This window comes from Martes martes, assembly GCF_963455335.1.
Source record: "Martes martes genome assembly, chromosome: 5".
NCBI classification, from domain to species: domain Eukaryota; kingdom Metazoa; phylum Chordata; class Mammalia; order Carnivora; family Mustelidae; genus Martes; species Martes martes.
The window spans coordinates 68313484-68334391 of NC_137892.1; the positions used below are offsets into that span (position 1 = coordinate 68313484).

General features: G+C 43.6%; 2 protein-coding genes across 3 annotated transcripts in view; one reads left to right on the forward strand and one right to left on the reverse strand.

Moving 5' to 3' along the window:
- The window catches only part of MRPS27 (mitochondrial ribosomal protein S27), an 82117-nt gene extending 74885 nt beyond the window's left edge, over positions 1-7232 (forward strand). Inside the window, exons 8-11 of one of the 2 annotated variants that reach the window (XM_080803636.1) lie at positions 205-307; positions 2535-2677; positions 3420-3590; positions 5993-7232. In XM_080803636.1, the coding sequence (XP_080659762.1) occupies positions 205-307; positions 2535-2677; positions 3420-3590; positions 5993-6232 (657 nt within the window). In that variant the 3' untranslated portion in view covers positions 6233-7232. Of the gene's footprint in view, positions 1-204; positions 308-2534; positions 2678-3419; positions 3591-4238; positions 5721-5992 lie in introns of those variants that run through there. The other variant, XM_080803637.1, reaches the window with a different exon arrangement.
- Positions 7233-17010: 9778 nt separating this feature from the next.
- MAP1B (microtubule associated protein 1B) overlaps positions 17011-20908 on the reverse strand; it is a 92182-nt gene continuing 88284 nt past the window's right edge. The window contains exons 6-7 of the mRNA XM_080804543.1: positions 18778-19016; positions 17011-17561 (exon numbers count right to left, since the gene is read on the reverse strand). Coding sequence (XP_080660669.1) covers positions 17406-17561; positions 18778-19016 — 395 coding nt within the window. The 3' untranslated portion in view covers positions 17011-17405. The remainder of the gene's footprint in view (positions 17562-18777; positions 19017-20908) is intronic.

Sequence of the window (20908 nt, forward strand, 5' to 3'; positions counted from 1 at the left end):
TCTTTCCTGTATTAGTCATTATATATAACTATCTTTTCTTTATAAAGTTAAGATTATAATGTACCTGTAGCTTTGTTATTTTGCTTTTTTTTTTAATTTAGTGCTATAACTTGTTTTCCACCTATTAAAAATCATTAAAAATCAAATTTTTGCATAAAGTATTCTTTGTTTGGCTGAACCATGATCTCTTTTATTCTGTTGCAGTGGGAAGAGGAGAGGAACTTTGGTGCATCCCTATTACTCCCAGGCTTAAAGCAAAAGAACTCAGTGGGGTTGAGTTCCCAGTTGTATGGCTATGCACTTCTTGGTAAGCTAAGTGATCCTTACAAATATTGTCCTTTTGGATAGAACTGATGCATTTTTCTTGTACCAGTGAAATTCCAATACAGCTTTCATTTTTAGACATAAAAATAGACCTTGATAGCCTTAACAGCTATGGGACAGAACCTTAAGAGACAGTAAAGAGGGTGCTAAAAATCTGTTACCGCTGCAAGGTGAAAACTAGTTCTGGTGGCTTTGGGTTATATTTCGTGGTAATCAGTGTGAGGAGGGGGATAAAGAAAGGAAAGTTCTGGCCCTCTTTGGGGAGAATCAGCCAATAAAAACTTTCCCAGTACTAACAAAGATCTTTGTGTCTCTTTTAGACCTAAAGTCCAGGAGGTAAGAAATTAAGAGTTAGGGTTGAACTCATATCCTTGGTATTGTTTTCAGGTGAAGATAGGGATACTCAGTGCATCTAAGTAGCACTTTGGGAAAGCAGAGAGACTCTTGATACAATGTGACTGTTCCATGCTGGGAGAGGGTTGCTTTACTTTGATGCCCTGATGGCATTGAAAGTCATGTCAGGAGGATGAAGCCTCGAAACTTGGGTTGTGTGGAAGTGGGGCAAATAGCATCCAGCCTAAGTGTGCATAAAATGTGCCCTGATTTACAGAGGTCTATTAAATGCATATTATTTCATTATTCTTCCATTTTCTCTCTCAAGTAGGCAGGCATTGCAGAAGGCAACTTCTCTTAACCATACACTGTTTTGACTTACCTTCGTTTTATGAAAATCATCAAAGTTTTAGCAGTTTTGAAATTGATCCTCACTAACAAATGTGGTGTGGCCTTCTTGGATGCTGATTCTGTTGTAGACTGATGAAGGGAGAGGAATTTGAGTTCATCAGCTGGCTATCAGACTAGCAAAAGAATTGACCACTCTTTTTTTTTTTTTTAAGATTGTATTTATTTATTTGACAGAGCAAGAGAGCATAAGCAGGGGGAGCAGCAGAGGGAGAGGGAGAAGCAGGCTCCCCACTGAGCAGGGAACCCCATGCGGGGCCCAGTCCAAGGACCCCAGGGTCATGACCCAAGCAGAAGGCAGATGCTTAACCATCTGAGCCACCCAGGTGCCCCTTGACCACTCCTTTTAAAAATTGTTTTCTCCTAATAAGCCATCTACTTTCTTGCTGTTGACTTACGCGTGTTTTGCCTTTGCCTTCAGGTGAGTATTCAGGACTGTGTGAATTATTGAGGGAGTCGTCAGGGCCAAGAAAAGGTACATTGTAGTTGCTGTTTCTGTGCAGGAGGCCCTGGTGCTTTGGGATGGGAGGCCATCAGATCAAATCTCTGTGTCATGTGCTGTGCATGCAGCCCCACTGAGCCCCATGGCAGCAGCTTCCCAGAGTGGGACTGCAGCGTCTTAAAAATCTAAAATTAGCTGTCACCTGATAAGCTTTGTCTATTTATGTCCTACCACAGCCTTCCCAAATCCTCCTTCCCAGGAAAGATAAGCGAAGGTGGCTTTAAGACCTGGCAGCTCAAGGTGACTTTGGCCGTTAGTGCAAAGAGGGCTTCTGTTCTGCAGGCGCACAGATACAGTTCCTTGGCCCAGCCGAGGACCCTGCCGTCTAGTGTCCACATCTTGAGCTCCAGTTGTGATGGTTTGAGGTACAAAGAATAACATTCATATCTGAAGATCTGAAAAGGACGATGAAGCCCAAATAAAGGAAAGAAGAATAAAATCAGATTTTTTTTTTATAAGGACAGTTGATGGGGGTGTTTTGGAGCATTTTGAAAAATATCAAACATTCGCTGGCAGGAAAGTTGTCATATGTTGACAAGATTTCCACTGTAGGAGAATTGTGGGATTTCTTTTTCAGAGGAAGATTTTGTTCTTGAAACAAAAATAGTATTCAGTTGTTTGACTCGTATTCCAAGGGTAGTTCCACTTAAAGAGACAGAGATATCAACCTCTCTAGATTTCCCTCAGCCCTATGATTCATACATCCTTATGATAATTTCCACCAGACCAAATGGAAAAGAAGAAAAACATATTCGTACAGTTTTGTATTAAAAAACAGATTCAGTGAATTTCACCATACTCTTCATCATCCATCTGAAATGGCACCAGATCATTGGACAGGATGAGGCCTTGGTACAGATTTGAAATGATTTTCCAGGTTCATATTCACTTGTGCTTTCAAGTCCTCAGTCTCATACATAGTGGGAGGCCATGGCTGAGGTTTCTTCATTGTTCTTTTTGGCCACAGGGAAGGTGGAGCTGCAGCGAGGGCTGCGGGCTGTGTACCATAACATGCCTTTGCTGTGGCAACCCGGCTACCTTGACCGAGCCCTTCAAGTGATGGAGATGGTGGCCTCGTCCCCAGACGATAGGAAGCTGTGTGCGGAAGCGGTACGTCCCTCAGCTCTGAGTCAGTGTCCTTTAGCCATCTCCTGTTCCTTGTAAGCCAGCCTGTGAATTTGTTTGCATGGTCTTCCCCTTCCCCCTACTGTCTTTACTCTGTAGAATTGTGTATTGGTCCAGTTGAAAAGGAATGAAAATCCACACACATTCTCAGTGCTACTGACAAAAAGTATTAGAGAATAAGATGAGTGTTGATGCCATAGCTCACTGTCTGAGAGGAAAACTATCGCTCTCCCCTGAAATTGAAACTGAGCTCCAATCTTTCTGTAAAGGAAGCTTGCCTAGATTCTGAGGTTCTCCTGTACATTCAGAATGACCCTCTGTTGGTTGTGCTCTGTGGTGGGTTTTCTGTCCTTCTCCCAATTCCAAACCGGTTGAGGAAGACAGCATGAAAGAGGAGTACTTGGAGTCCCCATCGATCGTAATTTTTGGGTCCTTCCCCAGTTGACTAAAGGTGAAATCAGGTGCTGCAGTGCTGATCCGTACACAGGTGATTCTGAGCTTGCATATTCATACCACGCGCTTTGTGCTAGGTTGTCCCTGCCATCCAGTGAGGAGTTTCTGACGTAAAATTGGATAACCACTGCTCTTGCCTACAATTTTATAAGAGAAAGAGTTCACAAGTTGCAGATCCCAGCTGTTCCTTCCTTTCCCTGGCCCAGCTTCTCTTTGCGGTGTGTTTTCAGGGCCACAGGATGGTTAGTCCCTGCCCCCTCTTTCTGCCCCACAGCTGGCTGTGCTGGACAGAACGCTGAAAACTCTGACTGCTCCAGCCCCTGCGGCTTCGGAGGAACAGCCCCAAGAAGGGGAAGACAGCCGGGGCTCAGAAGACCTGCTGGAGCAGCTGGACGTGGAGGAGACCGAGCAGTCCAAGCTTCCCCAGTATCTGGAACGATTTAAGGTGCGTCGTAGCAGAACTGAGCCCCTCTCCACTGTGCTTCTTTGCTCTGGTGTCAGACAGGCAGGCCTTTCGTGCCTCACTGTCATACACAGAGGCATGAAAAACTGACATCACAAATGAGGCTTCAAACAGGAAGCAGTCTTAAACAAATGGAATTTTTATACTCCTTTTTGTGCATGAGCTAATCAGTCCCAGTTTTGTTCACTGGAACAGTGTGTCATTACACACTCATCCCTGATGTGTCTGATGGGAGGGTACTAGCTTGCGGACTCAAAGCAGTCACCTGACTCCAACCCCAGGTGGAAAGGATCTGGTCATTTCTCCGTATTGCACTCATGTGCTTGATAACCCAAAACCACAAGTGGGAATTAGAAAGCCACATTCAAGTATGATGGAGATCAGCTACAGGCATCTTCTATTGTTTGGTTTTGTGTTGTGCACTTGGGCCCTCCGAATACATTTTTGGACTGCATGGAAGATGTAAACAAGTTCCCACTGTTTCTTTTCCAAATAGTCTTGAGCACTCAAGCTGTCTTTGGTAGCTTTCAACTGTATGGCCCAAAATACTCTGTTATCAGTGTCAGGGAAGAAGAGCCATGTTACAGGTTAACCACTTGGCCTCTTCCTTGCTTTGTTTCTTGTCTACAGTCTACAAAGTGCAGAGAGAAAAATGTGCTGCCTGAAGAATTCTTTATATGAAGCAGAAAACCTTCCCATCCATGCCAGCTGACTTCATGTGTCATTTTGGGGCAGAGAGGTGTCATTTTGCCTGATGATGATATGTTCAGTAATGCTGAACATGGGATACCTCTGTCCCCGTGTTACAAGGACTCTTCTGTACTTGCAACTGCTGTTCCTCCCACTAATTCTATAAAGTCATTGTTCAAGGTCCCTCTTTCAGAATTTGAAAACTGAGAAAGAAAGGTTGATTGGTATTAGTTACACAGAACTGGCAGTAAAGAACTTACATACCTACCTGTTCCTCTTAACTTTGCAGATTAAGAAAGTCTAAAAAACAAACAAAAAATGCTGCTATAACACACCTTAAAATGACTGCCTCTTCCTCTTGTTTCTTATATATTTAATCTTAAAGAATAGAAATCCGTGCTGCATTAAATTCTCAGTCCTCATTCTTCTACACATGCATTTTTTTGAAAATCAAAGAGGAGACAAACGTTTATTGGCTGCTGGCTGTGTCGCAGGCATCAGTCCGTTTCACCCGTCTTCACGCGGCTCTGCATGGCGGATGCTGCTTTTCCTGTGTTACATGATGCCAGGCTGAGACGCGCTGGCCCGTAAGTGACTGATCTGGGATTTGAACCAAAGTTTGCTGACTCAGATTTGAGTCATTCGCTTGTCCCAAACTGTCTCCTTGCCTCCAAACCAGAAAGAAATAAAGAAAGCGATCTCGGAAAGAAATAATTTTCATTGTACATTTCTTTTTCTTCCTGTTGCCTTTTATTAGTCTCGGGTAATTTGTGTGTGGTCCATTTTTATAGGACTGACCCAGCACACTAGGCCTCTAGCCACTCCTTGACGTATGGATCCTGCCCACCTTCCAGTCCCATATTGGAGCAAGCCTCATCACCTATGCCAGTGAATTGTGCTTGTGTTTGGAACATGGGGATGCGTGGCATAAGCTACAGCTGAGCCATGAGTGGCTCTCTCTTAATGGTCTACATCTTGAAGCACTTAAGGAGATTAGTGTTTTTAGTACTTGACTCCTCCAGGAATACAATACCGCCCAAACCAAGATGCCATTTCAGATGGAGCTGTAAGCAGTTTGTAAAGGCTGACCTGCGACGGAGCACAGCAGGTGGAAGCTTATAATAGTGCGAGCACTCATGGGAGCCGTTTAGCATGCCATTAGTAGAAAGTTCTTGAAATGATTTCCATCTGTTGAAAGGAACCCTGGTTAAGCAAACATTTATCTCCATCATTCTGAAGGAAAAGATATGGACGGGCTTGTGCCCGGTTATCAGCTGCTTCTGCCATTTTGTGTACATCTTAGAGTGCTTTGCTCTGGGAGTTTGGTGCTTGGTTTGGTGCAAATTAGAGCGGAAAGGTAGATTTGTTAGGCTTGTGCTGTCTTTGTGGATTAAAACAAGAAATTACATAGAAAATCACAGCATATGGAGTCCCATTTACTGGTCGTGAGTGAAAGGAGAGAAATCGCATGTGGTGCATCTTAGCAAAAGTGCTGGACTGAAAAAAAAAAAAGAAGGGGGCAAACACTCACAGTATCTGGATGAAAGGCAGCATGACAGGTTCCCAATAAAATATCTTTTCCTGTAAGCAGAATGTGGAGATTTTGCAAGTGACTTAATCTCCTTTCTGCTTTGCCTTCTCCCATCTGCATCCTCCTCCCCACCCCCATCTTTTTTTTCCTTGATTTCCAACAGGACTTGCACTCTAAGCTTGAGGCCCTGGGCCGAGTTGAGTCAGAAAGCCTTTTGACTCTGACCACCCAGCTCATCAAGGAACAGCTCCCCACCTGTGAAGCCAAGGACATCGCGGCCTACGAGCAGAAGCTGCAGCAGTGGCATCTGGAGCGGGTACACTTGATTCAGAGGGAAGAGGAGCAGAGAGAGAGGGCAAAGCAGGAGTACGAGGCCCGGAGAGCAGCAAAGGCATCTGCTTAACAGGCCCCCAGTGCTCCAGGCCCCAGCACAAGAACTTCTCTAGCCCTGTCCCAGGGCTCACAGTGACTAAGGGCAGCCTCAGCCTCCTCTATCCACCCCTCCTTTGCCTAAAGCAGGCTGTTTGCGGTATCAGAGCCACAGTTGTCAACGTTGAAGGCGCTGTGGCTTCCCATCACATGCCGTGGAGGGCGGCAGAGCTGTGAGTGGCAAGCAGTCAGACCGAAGCCCCAGCTACACACCTTAAACAAGGTGCGCCTGAGGCCTATGGGGGGGCGGTTCTGGGGTCCAGGATCAGTGTTGAACAGTGAAAACTCTTGATCCATAGCAGTGGTGGAGGGAGAGACTTGTTGAACAGCCTGGTGTTGAGCACAGGCTTTTGAATGGAGTCTCACCAGTAGCAGAGTACACGTCCTAAGCCTCATCCTCCTCCATGGCCTCCCAGCTGGAGCTGGGTGTGGGATGCCCACACATCTCACCTTCTCCTTCCCCTGTGTCTCTTCTCTGCAGACCTGAACTTGGGGGAAATTGAGGACAGGAGTGAACACCACCATGAGCCCACTGGCTTTCAAATTTCAGGCACCCACAGTGATATTTTTAGAATGGAAGGGCTTCTGAGGAGATGCTAGCTCTAGCTCCAAAGCCTCCTTGGCTTGGCTTCTCCATTATGTTGGGGTAACTTCTTTCCAAAGCATTCTGAGCTCCTTTCTCAAGGAGGTAAAGTGAGCTCTTTGTGTCCATATGTGCACACACGTACAACTTGTCAATACACATTTCAATTGCAGAAGTAGGAGAAAACTAGAGGCAGGATGGGGCTTATAGTACTTAGGAGACATGCATAATTGTGCAACTGTCAGGAGGTGGAAATTCCTTCCTGAAGTTTCTCTGTGAAAGTGTTCAGGGGCAGCTCCTGTTTGCTGTGTAATTTTGCCTTTAAGTACTGTTGTTCAAGGTTGTGCTGTTTTATCAAGAACCTGTGGAAATAAATGTCCTGGGATTCTTTTGTTGTGTTCTTTGTCTTTTAGGGAAGGGAGGAAGAGAGGAAGTCACACTATTAATATGGTTAGTCTGATTTTGAGCAACACTTTTTAACCTTTCTTCTCTATCAGACTTTGGCATTTACAACCACTCCCACAACCGTTAACATGAATTGAGGACGAAGTGTGTGCCAACACCTCAGGCAGCCCTGTGCAGGAGGTAGAGTAACCCGTTTCTTGAATGAGGAAACAAGCTAAGTGGCTGAGGCAAGGCCAGCCCTGCTCCTCGCCTGGAGTGCTGACCGCTGGCCATACCTGCCGTGCACATCGGTGCAGGGCCTTGTTGCTGAGCAGAACTGAGTCTTACTCAGGCAGAAGGTCAAGACTCAAAATCAGTTATGATACTTTGGCTTATCAGGGACAGGGTTTTTCCACCACTTCCTTATTTTGTCAAGAGGAAGGTTCAAGATGGATCAGAAGGCCCCTTTTGCTCCATAGATTACTGACCATCATGGCATAAAGGATCACATTAATACTTGGCCTCCTGTTGCCTCCTCATCTGCCCTACCCCAGTTTTTGCCAGAGTGTGGAGCATGAAAACTGCCGCTGAGCAGCAGCACAATACCTGACTCTCCTCCTCGTGGGACTGTGTTACCTTGGCACCAAACTTTGCATCGCGTTTTCACACTTCTAGCTGGCCGTGGATATCAGATATGTGTGTGGGATTTTTGTTGTTGTAGATTTTCCGTGTATTCACAGGCCCTGAAGATTAGTTTATTAAAGTCATTTTTTCACTATGAATGGATTAGCATCTCGTTAGTGGAGGCCAGAAACCCTGCTGAACATCTCATGGTGCACAGGGCTCCCACATGACTAGGAAGTACCTGGTCCAAGATGTCAGTAGTGCCAAGGTCAGAAACCTTGGCTGAGAGCAGAGAAGCAAAGCATCCACGGGCATTTTTGCACTGATGTAGATGAGACTCAAGAATAATGTTTGTGCAAATGGCTCATTTACAAATGGCATTTCTCAGGCTAGAAAAATAATTAACATTTAATAATCTTAATATTTAACTAATAAAATAATAGTTGCTTTTTCTGTAAGTAAATGAGTATAAAATATGCAATAATACAGGGTGCACTATTATTCTTCCTAAACAAAGTCCATTGTGGAAAAGGGTAAATGATGATTTATATGATTTTGCTATCAGGCGATATGTAACTGGGGCCAGGAGTCTTAAGTTCCCAAATGAAGCTGCTGTGATGTGAGCTCCTATGAGTCAGCAGGCTCTACACCACCGCACCCAGTGACCTCACTGGGAGTGCATGGTAAGAAAATGATGAAGTTTGAAATGGGCTCAGAGAAGCAGAGAATGTGTTATGGTTGTATTTTCATTAAACGGTCATTAGTAATCTTCAGAGCTGAACTTTTCAATCTCTGACCATGATAAATTTTTTAAATCTTAACTTTAGAAAATGGGGTAAGACGAGTGCTTTTCAACATCTTTATGTCAGGGAAATTGCCTTTTATTCTAAATAATAGCTCTTAGTTTGCAAATAACCTTTCCTTTCCCCCATTGAGTTGGCCTTTTTGCTGACATTGCACGCTGCTGTGAGGATTCTCTTACCTATATGGTAACAAGGAAGTCCAAAAAAGATGGTATCAGTGCCCGAGTTAATGGCAGTTACCCCTGGGAGCTTTGTTTAAAACAGACTTGGGCTGTATGTTTATTATTGTATGCATGTTAGGGGGTCCAGATCTGAGCTGGACATGTTCAGAAAACAAGGTTTATTCTTAACGGGAAGCATCTGAAAATTAATTCCATGGTGGGCTTTAAATGCTAGATCAAGGACTGCAGGGAAGATTTAAGGATTTCTAAGAGGTACATTATATTCTCATGTACTCAATGGTAGGAGAATTTCACTTGCTTTTTTGGTTTCTACAGTACTTTATCTCAGCAGAGTTTAAAATTTTAATCTTTAAAACCACCCCCCGCCCCAGGTTAAAAGCCTAAAACAGTATGTAGAATAAAACCAGTGCCCATTAAAAGCTTCCTCCAGTGACAGTATGCTGGGCTGCTGTTGGATATCAGTATTTCCCGGGCTCTGGCTTATCACTGGACCCATCTTGATTAGGAAACTTACATTTAACAACTCCTCTTTGTGAATGCCCATTTCTACCCAGCTTAATTCCACCCACTTGGACTAGCCCTGCTGGGCAGGGATTACTGCCCTCATTTTGCAGAGGGGAAAACTGAGGCTTATGTGTCTTGCCCAGGGCCACACAACTCATCAGTGGGGTCACAGTACTTGAACCCAAGTTTGTCCAATTCCAAACCCACTTCCCAACAACCACACCGTATAACAACTGTGACAACCTGAGACAAAGTACATTCATTCATTCAGCAAATTATTTGCTGTTGTGTGTCAGGCACTGTTAAAATAGTTACTGAGGGGGCAGCGGGGTGGCTCAGTGGGTTGAAGTCTCTGCCTTTGGCTCAGGTCATGATCCCGGGGTCCTGGGATCGAGCCCCACGTCGGGCTCTGCTCAGCAGAGAGACTGCCTCCCCCTCTCTCTGCCTGCCTCTCTGCCTACTTGTGATCTCTGTCTATCAAATAAATAAATAAATAATCTTTTAAAAAAAATAGTCACTGGGGCACCTGGGTGGCTCAGTGGGTTAGGCCTCTGCCTTCGGCTCGGGTCATGATCTCAGGGTTCTGGGATCGAGCCCCGCATCGGGCTCTCTGCTCAGCAGGGAGCCTGCTTCCTCCTCCCTCTCTCTCTGTGCCTGCCTCTCTGCCTACTTGTGACCTCTGTCTGTCAAATAAATGAATAAAATCTTAAAAAAAAAAAATAGTCACTGAGGATACAGCAAGGAACAAAAAAGACAAAGATTCCCTTCTCTCGTGGCATTTACATTCTATGGAGGGAGATAGTTAATTCATAATATGTCATGTGGTGATAAGTGGTAGATAATGCAAAGAAGAGAAGAGAATGCTGGGTAAGGGCTGGAGGTTGCAACTTAAACTAGCTTGGTTAGGGAAGGCCTTCCTAGAAAGATAACTTTTGACTAAAGACCCACGGGGGTGAGGGTGAGAATCATGGTGTTACCTATGGAAAAGTGTGGTAGGCAGAGGAACCAGCACCAAGGGTCCAGAGGGAAGCCTGCCTTGGGTGCCAGAGGATTAGCCTGGAGGCCAGTGTGGCTGGAGCAGAAAGTTTAAAGTGGAGAATAGCAGGAGATGAGGCCAGAGAGATAAGGGGTGCAGGAAGGGACAAATGGTGTAAGACTCCCTGGCCCATTAGTAAGGGTGCTGGCCTTCACTCTAAGATGAGAACCCAACTGAAGGTTCTAATGGCATGCTCTGCCCTAACATTAACAGAGGGTTCGCTAGTCTAGCTGCTGTGGGGTAAATGAACACGGAGGGCAGAGGTGGGACATGGGAATGAATATAGGTTGGTTAGGAGGCTACCGCCATAGTCCAGGAGAGAAACGATGGGCTTAGACAGTCACAGTAAATGTAAGGAGAAGGGGATGGACAGGGTGATTTTGGAAAGAAGAGCCAGCAGACTTGCTATTGGGCCAAGATTTTTTACCTGAGTAACTAGAGTAATGTGTTCGCCATTTATGGAGGTAGAAAAGCCTAGGGAGAGAAGCAGTTTGAGGAAATCGGGAATTTGTATGGAGGCATATTAAATTTGATTTGGGTTATTTTACAGATCCTTATTGATCATCCAAATGGGGCTCTTAATAGCTGGATATGAATTTGGAGATCAGAGAAGAGGTATGGACTGGAGATAGCAGTTGTAAAAGTCATCAGCTTAAACCCATGGGAGTGCATTACAGTAACCGGCAGTTTTGGTTTGAGCAGAGAGACTCTGAGCCATGAATGGAGCTGTGCCTACTTTTTATGGCGGGATCACCCCATGAAGCAGTCCTTATTATGTTGCTCCTCATCTGTGAAAACATTGCCAGTGACACCCCCAGAATTACCCAGAAGAACTGCTCGTCTTCAAAGAACTGGGTGTGACCAAGAGTCAATCTGCATGTATGACTCCAGTGAATTTTCAAGATGCACAGTATAAAATCAAAGAGGAAATGGTGAGCTGGGATTATGAAAGAGACCGAGAATTCATGAGTGAGGAGTTTGTCAAAAGATCATTATAGGGACACAGGGAAGCATTTAGAATTAGCAATACAAGTATAAAGAGAGAGAAGGTGGAGTCAGTACCATAGAAGACCTTTGCTGATATACCTGGAAGACGGGAAAAAGAAACTGAAGAATGCCACCTCCGGTGTTTAGGAAAGGACCAGCTGGAAGGGCATTAACTCCCTCCCCATCTCTGCTGTGCCTGGTTCTGGAGGGAGTAGGATAGAAACTCATGGAGAGGTTTGGGTAGGGTGAGCAACTGGCAGGGCTTCCCCAGGACTGATGACCTCCTGAGAGCCAAAGCCAGGGCCATCCTGGGCAATGCAGATGGGCCTGCACCCTCGGTTCCGGCCAGAAAGACGTGCTGGACCCGAGTAGTGTGACGGTGGAATAGAAGATAACTTACTTTAGTGTGATAGAGGTAATTAAAATCTCTTGTGGTGATTTCCCAACCTGAGTACTCACATGCTTAACCCTTTGATTTCTGGAGGCATTTCCAATTCCTTCTGCCAAGCAGCAACGTCTAATGGGACCAGTCCATGAAGCCCCATGGTTTTGGAGGCACAAGATAAGATAAAAGGAGTGTATGTAACAAAGAGACATCCTTATGACTCAGGACAGGCTGCAGTAACCTGAGGCCAGAGGATCATCTCTGGAGACAGACTGGGCCAGGTCCTGAAGTCTGTTGAGCCCTCTGTGGGCATATTGTTGTGGCTGTGTGGAGGCAATCAAGATGCCAGGGCCTTGCACTGTACGCTCGCCATTCTGAGCTGAGTGGGCCCCCCAGCGTAACTGCTCTTGCTCTATTGGTGTGATCTGTCGCCTCTGCCTGGAGTTTGCATTCTGCAAACCTCCCCCCATACACACATACTGCAGGTCTCCGCCTAGACATCACTTCTGGTGCTTTTCCTAGGTCACCAAAGCTCACCCTTGAATTTTGGGAGCCCCTGTCACCCCAGTCACTTTAGGGCAGCCCTTTGTTTTGTTCGCCTTTATAAATTCCCACAGTATTACCCACTGCTGGGTTTAGAGTGAAGATACAAGAATTACTTAAATGACTAAGAGAAATTCCTTCCTTTTTTCAGATACTCTTTGTTATTTATAACCACTTTTCCTGAACAGCTTTTTGTTCTTGGGTGTCAGTCAAAGCCACGGGGTATTACGTTAGTTATATAAGCTTATTCTGTAACTGAGTAAGAAACCAAGTGGGAGATATGCTATTAGATGTAATTCCTGAACACGATGGCTTTGTAGAGCCCCAGATTGGGAGGGATCACCCAGTCTGACCATCTTGTCAAATCCTCTCATTTTACAGGTAAGTAAAGGAACTTCAGATGGATAAAGTGACTGAGGTCAGCCAGCCAGCTGCCTGTGGCAGAGCTAGGATTAAAACCTGTTTTTGCTTTCTATAAGAAACCCTCCCAGTATCCTCCTGCATCTACATTGGTCTACTTATTTGTTCTTTTTAAGCAATAATGATAATTATCTGTTTTCCTTCACCTCCCAGTTTCTGTCCTTAGACCCCAGCATGTTCCCAGGGCGGGTTAGAAAAGATAACGATGTAGCAGTTACCCAAATAGTACAACGCCCTCTTTGCAGTTTGCCAAAAGCCAGGGAGCTACTGAAAAGAACACAGTCAGCCCTCACGAGTGAATGTGTTCCCCCACTGTGGGTGGCAAGTCCCAGCTCCGGATGAGCCCAACCCCACACACAAGACAAACAGCACAGCACACACATGAACTTTTGCCACTTTTGTATTTTATTGTGGAACTGAGTTTTTTTTTTTCTTTTACATCAAATATCCTCAATGGAAGAGGGGATATTGCACACAAATATCATAAAAGCACTACATATTACTTTCACTGAAAACTAATTTTCTACATTAGATATGACTGGATAGGATAGAAGTGATGCAGGATTATAAGACATAATACCATACACAGCTGCAGACTGACACAAACACCATTCAGAACAAGAGAGAGGAGTGGAGTTGCTTCTCCGCCGGGCTCAAGACCACTTCTTTCCAGGGCTGGAAAGAGAAGGCTGCATGCAGCGCAGGTACGCACGACTCAGGATGGCTGCACGGTGTTCTCGAAGGGGCAGCCCGGTCTTGATGCCTCATCATGATGGCTCCTGTTTGGGGAGCTCCAAACGAGTGCAGAGAAGCTATTTATTTTTTTTTCCTTCCTTTTCAGTTTTTGATGCTGCCTTTTAAATGAATAAAGTCAGATTTTTTTTAATAGTCAATAGTTTTAATACCAGGTGAATAACCTAATTGCTTTCAAAGAAATGCTCATCCCTAGGCTGCTTTTGGTGTGTTGTTCAGTTGGTTAGAAGATAAAAGCTTACAGTTCCTTTCAAATGGAAACAAATCTTTTCTTCTAAATCTGAAGCACAAAAATAAAAAAAAGTTATTAATCTAACTCACAATATCATTACCGAGCAAGAACCTCCTGTGACAGGTGACTAAAGAGAGGCAAGAAAAGCAATTTCAGAATTGTAGAGCAGCTCCTGAGAGCTGAAATTTGGTAATAGAAAATGGAAGGTGGTAGAATTTTCATTAGCAAATGACTGAATCTTATTAAATGAGTATTGAAAAGCTCCTAAACTGCATAAGCTATTGGAGACACTTAAAACATTCATATACACTGGGGAAACCATTCACTAGGATATGTAAGGTTTTAAAAAAAAATTCTTTTTGAACTCCATGGAAAATGGCGTTGGGGGGGGGGAGGGGTCAGTCATTGTATCCAGTCCCACCACAAGACTGAGAAAGCATGCATGGGGGTTGGGTTTTGAGAAAGGGGATAGAATTGGTTAAAATTGAAAGTGGAGGATCATCTCTAACATTTAGTCTCTGTAGAATTTTGCTTAAGAATACTACCAAAAGTTCATGATCATGAGTGCCCTCTCGATGGAGTCTCATCATTTAAACAGAGTGTAAATTCCTTTCACTCAAATATTCAATCTGTACAATTGGATTAAGTAATCAGTATGAATAAAGCTCCTAGAAGTCTGTGTCAATCTTTAGCCCTCACCATGAATGTACATGGTACATTGTGATGGCTGTTACTAAACTAATTGTGTACTTACGGAACTAGCAAAATTAGGTTAGTCACACAGGTAGGAAAGGTGTCTGGAAGGACAGGAGCAACCTGCAATGCTGACTTTCCTGGTATACTCAAGCTCTGTGGTCATCACTGAGAACAATGGATGGAGAAAGGTACAGTTGGTTTCATAGGAAAAAGAGCCAGCTGACCAGTAACAGCTTTTGTATATTTTTCCCATTAAATCCCATAACAAAAAAAGAAGAAAAATAAAGGAGTAGGATAGAATGGTTATAATTGAAGATTGGCTATAATTCTCCAAAATGTTTGTATTTTTTTAAAAAAGGCAAAATAATGCACATGTTAAATAAACTTAATTTGGAAAACTGGAAAATAATTCCATCTTCTATCAAAGAAAAATCAGAGGTCTGGATTTGGCAAGAAGGCTGGAAATCAGTTTCTCTTCCCATGTATTACGTGGACCTAACCAACTCAACTAATCAGTAAATAATCACCATGAGTATCTTAGGTTGTCTCATAAAATAAGTTTGAAGTAGGTAAGTTTATACTCAGTAAAATCCATTTTGTCACAACGAGTTTCTGTTTTGTGTGAATTTTTTGTACCCTTTATCAATGTGTCGTTCTTAAGGACTCTAAAGAAATGGGGTAATAAATAAAAGCTGCATTTCTAGAGAAGCCTAAAAAAAATAGAATATTAATTTAAAAAAAAATTAAAACATTTGAAAAATGTAATTCACAGCATTAAGTAGACTGCATAGGTCCTCTGTGAAGGGACCTGAAGAAGCATTGTTTAAACCCTCATAGTAGTTAGCAGTGCAAAACATACACTTATCAGACAAAAATCAACTAAAATGTTAATTTTGAAATAAATAACTAACATAGAAAATAAAATGAGGTCATTGTTCACTACTCCGTAGATCTTAAGAGTCTGCAGGAAACACAACATGACAGAGCACAGCACAGTTGTCACTGAGAAGTTTGCCACATCTGAACACTGGGTGCATTGATCTGCAACTTGAAACTTGACATCAGTTTTAATCATGATCTGGCTTCCAGATTCATCATAGTTCAATGACGACAATGATGGAAGTAATCTCTGAACTCTACGTGATGAATCGTCAGAGATGGGAATTCGTTTGCTTTCAGTGAATTATTTCTTCTACTTTTTTTCCAGAAAAGAAAATCCCAAAGCAAATTTTTGCCAGGGTTCTTTGAACTTGTCTTGGCTCTTTTACCTCATGGTTAAAGGTCTTGAAAGAAGGATGTAGAATACCACAGGGTGATATACTTGCAAAGGCCTGGAAAAGTAGCCTACCGTGCCATTCTCCCCCACTCTCAAATAACGCGTACTCAGATTTTTATGTTAGGGGAATCAAGGGGTGGGAGGTATCACTATTCCTGGTAGTTATGGGCTTTAATAAATACTATTACTGCACTATCAGACTTCAATCTCACCAGAACTTCAAGAAACATTATTTTGTCTTATGAAAGACTTAAAAAAAAAAAAGAAGACTGTCACTTGAAATTTTCTTTGCATTTTCCTGTAAATGAAAACATTTGTTAAAAAGTTCATCTATGAAAAGTTCTCACATATCTAGGGAAAAAAAAAACTCTTCTGTACACTTGATCCCATAATTATGCTGAAAGTAATGGAAAATTAAAAAAAAAAAAGCCAATGTAAGACAAAGGAAGGTAAATACTGTACACTTGCCGAGAACCTCTTCCACCATTAAGATCCATTGTGTTCCCAGTCCTGATCATAGAAGCCATTTCGATCTTGGAACTTGCAGTAGTAAAGAAGCTATGAAAGGTTCAACTTGTTTGGCTGAGGGGCCACAGGTGCACTGAGGTGGTATTCAACACACATGACTCAGCCTCAAACCGCTGCACCCATCAGATCAGCTTCTAGGACGCCCACACGCGCACACACTTGCTCCTTTAACTGGAGTATCTATAATCCTACATGGATGTTTTATAAACTTGCGGTCTCACATTAAAAAATAAGTGCATCAAGTATCTTTGTACATTCAAGTCACTTTCTAAGGCAAATTGTCTACCGTGTGTACTCCCAACTGCTTTGGTATTTGCTTGTTAATTGGGGTGGACTTGGGTGTTTCCGCATGCAGGTGAAGTGACTCCGAGTGGACTAACTGGGTGGACAAATGCTGGGAGCATGCCTTAGATCAATCTACTCGTGTGTCTGAAGAGTCTGAGAGTTCGGAATGGGGTTCAAACCACTCGCGCATCCAGTCTGCGCTCACTACATCATGTCAGTGTGCAGCCTTCAAACTGAAGGAGCTTAATTAAGGCGTGAAAATCTCACATGCCCTCATAACAAGTTTTGTTCTTTTTGTTTCCTTCCAGCTAACTTGTTTCAGAAAATGAAGACCCTTTTTGATGACTCAGACTGACACAAGTTGAGAACTTTGCCTATGTAGACTATAGAATACAGACTGCCTGCGAAAATGCAGCCCTAAGTGCTGGTTATTTTCTCCTCCTTACCCCACCTTGCTCTGTCTCTTTCTCTCTGGGTATCTCACCAGCACACTCTACCAGTACCTCTCCTTCTCTTGCATTCTTTTCCTTTCTCATTCTCTCTCTCCTGTGTTCTCTCTCATTGTGCGCGCGCACTCTCTCTCTCTTTCTCTCTCTCTCTCTCTCTTTCTAAGACAAATGCCTCTACCTAGCAGAAGTCAGTTGGGTTTGCTAGTGCATGGTTTCCAAATGTTCAGCAGAGATGAACTGGGGTAGGTAATTTTGCAGTAACTTGAACCCTACTGTGGGAATACTGTTACTTCCCTTAGCAATCAGCAAAAACTAAGAAATATTAGTGACTTGCATCACCGTGACACAGTATAGCATTTGGCAGGTAACAGTTCAGTGACCTATTTAGATGAATTGACTTTTTTAGAAAAGGTGGTTTCAAATTGAAGAATTTCTGGAAACAAAGTTCAAATCCTGTGGTGTGGCTGGCCTTGGTTTTTACAGTTCAATCTTGCATGCAGGGAAGGATTCATCTTGCATAACCACCGTGCTGCTGCTTGCTAAAACCATGATGTTGAGGTCTTGTTGTTTCTCATGGGTCTCTTGGTACCATTCCCTCATCACTTCTGAGTCATGAGTAGGGATCAGGGTTACCTGCAGGCAGACAGAAAATAGCTGGTTAAGGGCAGAGCTAGAAATCAGACGAAAAAATAGAACAATAATAAGGTATGAATCAGACCATGAAAAGAAGGGGAGAGAGAGGAAAATTTTCTGTTTTTTCTCAAGAAATACCAAGGACTTTTCAACTCACATTTTCCAGGAATCAAAATGAAGCTGCAAAAAATTAAGTTTTCCTGAGAGAGTTGAAGACTGGAACCAAAAGCAGCTCATGGACCTGTCAATTAGTTCATCTGTATTCATCATCGGGTTTTCAAATATTTAGTGTTAATAGAAGGGCTTCGGGTAAGGTGGGATTGCTTGCATTTCCTTTCACACACCTGGGCAATTTTGCATGAAAGATACTGCGTATTTAATTCAAGGAACTTTAGTTATCATTGCCGCTTAATTGTGTGTAACTAATATTTCATCCTGAGAACAAAGATTTGTTATCTTTGTGTGTGTGGCTGGGATGGTAGAGTGAGTGGCTGGCTGGCTGGCTGGGTGGGCACTGGTTTGAATGGTAAAAATTCCATCTAATATTCATTAGAAGACCACTGGGTGTTTCTCATGAAATTTAATATGATTAACTAGCAAATAATTCTATTTAATATTATGCAAACATAGTTTATTAAGTGACTATGCAAAACCACTGGTAAAACTGAGATAAGCAAAGATCACAGCCAAAATAAGAGAGGTGGTTCATAGCCAGTTATGTTTGTGAGCTGGAAGGGTCCTGTTGGGGACCATTTTCTGTAGTGCTCCTTCTGTGGGATTTCACCTGGACAGGTGATTTTCCAAATGGCCACATTCCTAGCTTTGGCCTATTTGTGAAACACAAAGGAGTAAAGACAATTTTAGTAGCTCTCACATGAACATACCATTTTGATAAATACACAAATATTCTTGATATATTAGGGGGAAGATAAAGTAATCTTGGACCCGTTTTGTAGACAAGTGAATTATGCATTAGGATGATAAAGTAACTCTCCTCCCGGACCATGGTTGGCACCAGCAGGTGCCAAGAATAATATTCTAGACTATCTTCCATGTGTGAAATCCACTTTGTCCTCCGGAGGTTTCATGTGTGAGAGACCCATGGGGCACCCTGTGCGATCCACAATCACAGTGGTGCCTCTTTAAACACAATTCCTTCCCTCCACCTCTGGACACAGCTCCATGTGCGGTGCAGACACTGTCCTGGGGCTCTTACCTGCATGTTGCTGCCCCACTGGGCTTTCCCTTCCAACAAGGCATCCAGGACAGCCCGGCTGGGCTCCTCGGCAGCAGGGTCATTCCCACTCACCACATAGTAGGATGACCTCACTCTCTTGAAAAATTCGACATCCACATTCTTACTATTGCTGTGATTGGGAATGTAGCACAGGTCCAAATACACAGGGGGGCCTGGAGGCACAGCTGAGGGCTTGGAAGGCTTGGTGGTTCCTGGTCCTTCAGTAAATAAACAAAGAGAAAAGCTTGGGTCACAGAAATGGGAAGAATCCCACTGGTCCGGTACTCTCTTCCTACTCATCCCCAAGAAAGTCCTGCTGGATATGCAAAGGGGCATTTGGATTGGGTATTTCTTCCTCTCGTAAAGGGCAGCTGGAGAAAGCATAACATGGTTGTTTATCATCTCAACAGGAAAAGCGAAGGATGGGATGGTTTTCCTTTGTGGATAGCCCATTAGAAAGGGAGAAGACTTCTAAGGCCTTCCCAAAAGACAGAACTAGAGAGTAATCCTCCTCCTAAAAGAGCTGCTAATGTGCATCCTAATTTGAAATGTGATCTAAGAAACCCATTTTGAAAGTCAAAAAGAGGCCTCTGCATTTGGCAAACCACAGTTAAGCAGTGTTAATAATCCCCGTTAGGATCTCATGTGACAGCAGCTCTGCTCACAGCTGAATATCATACCCCATTGTCTCACTCAGTAAATGGTTCAGATTTTAACATCCTGTGATCTCCAGGGCCCCCAGAACTCAGTCTTGTTCACAAACTGATGAAACACTGCATTCTGTCCTCGCACAGTACTCTGAAAAGTGAGACCTCTCTCCCTCGGCAAAGCTGGCTACCAAACTTTGACAAGAAGAAGGTTCAGAGGGGCGCCTGGGTGGCTCAGTGGGTTAGGCTGCTGCCTTCGGCTCAGGTCATGATCTCAGGGTCCTGGGATCAAGTTCTGCATCAGGCTCTCTGCTCGTCGGGGAGCCTGCTTCCTTCTCTCTCTCTCTGCCTGCCTCTCTGCCTACTTGTGATCTCTGTCTGTCAAATAAATAAATAAAATCTTAAAAAAAAAAAAAAAAAAGAAGAAGGAGGTTCAGAAAGATGGCTTTCTCCAGCCAGTCGAGACCTACCAGACTGGGGAAAGGGGCGTCTGGCTGCCAGCACTCCCAGTCTAAATTATAAAGCTGGCAAAGTCAAGATTCAGATGAACCCAAAACTTCCCTGGCACCTTGTCTGATGAGATGACTTCCTGGCTTGTTCTGGCTAGAAGGTGTCAACTTTTTGGAACAGTCACAGAACTGGCATTCTAAGGCAGTGGTCCTTCAGCCTAGCTGTATGACTAGCATAACCTAGCATGCCTAATACTCAGGGCCAGGCCTTCCACACACCAGAGTCTGGCTTCACTGGGCGGGGACAGAGCTTGGGCACCACGGTGTTTTAAAAGCATCCCAGGTACATGTTAATGCGCAGCTGGATCCTATATACTTAATCCTCTTTCCTTTTTCTATAGGAGAGTTGAAGACTATCACCCCAGAGTCAAACCACCAGTTGTCCAGTTTTACTTTCAGAAGGATGGGGCGGTTGGGAGGGGAGGGCGGTGGTGGTGATGAGATCAGCCAAAATGATATTTGGGGAAACTGACTCATCCCAATATCAACGAATAACGAGCCGTTTTAATGATTCTGAGCTAAAAGGCCTCATAACGTCCGTATTCAGGCCTACCAAAGCATTCCGACTGATAGTGGAAGTTCATGAACTACGGTTCTAACAATTAAAAATGTCCTCAGTTTTCCCCTGTGAGCTAAATCACCACCATCAACGCCAAATGGACGTTGCTCACGGAAGCACGAACTGAGAGAACTGACAACAGTCGACCAAGGTTTGTTGCAAAAATCAATCAATAACGCAGTTGTGTTGTTTTAGAAATCTACTGGAAAAGCACCTTCAAAGTAAATTCAAATGAACTCCTCTTTATCACTTGGCCTTAAGAATACCTCTTTAAATGACACACAAAAAATGTTTTTAAAACCCCGTTGTGTGGGCTAGAGTGGCTATATCTGGCAAGTTTGGTAGCCAGTTTCAGTTGGTTTTTAATCTGTCTGGAAGGATTTCATGTTTTCTCC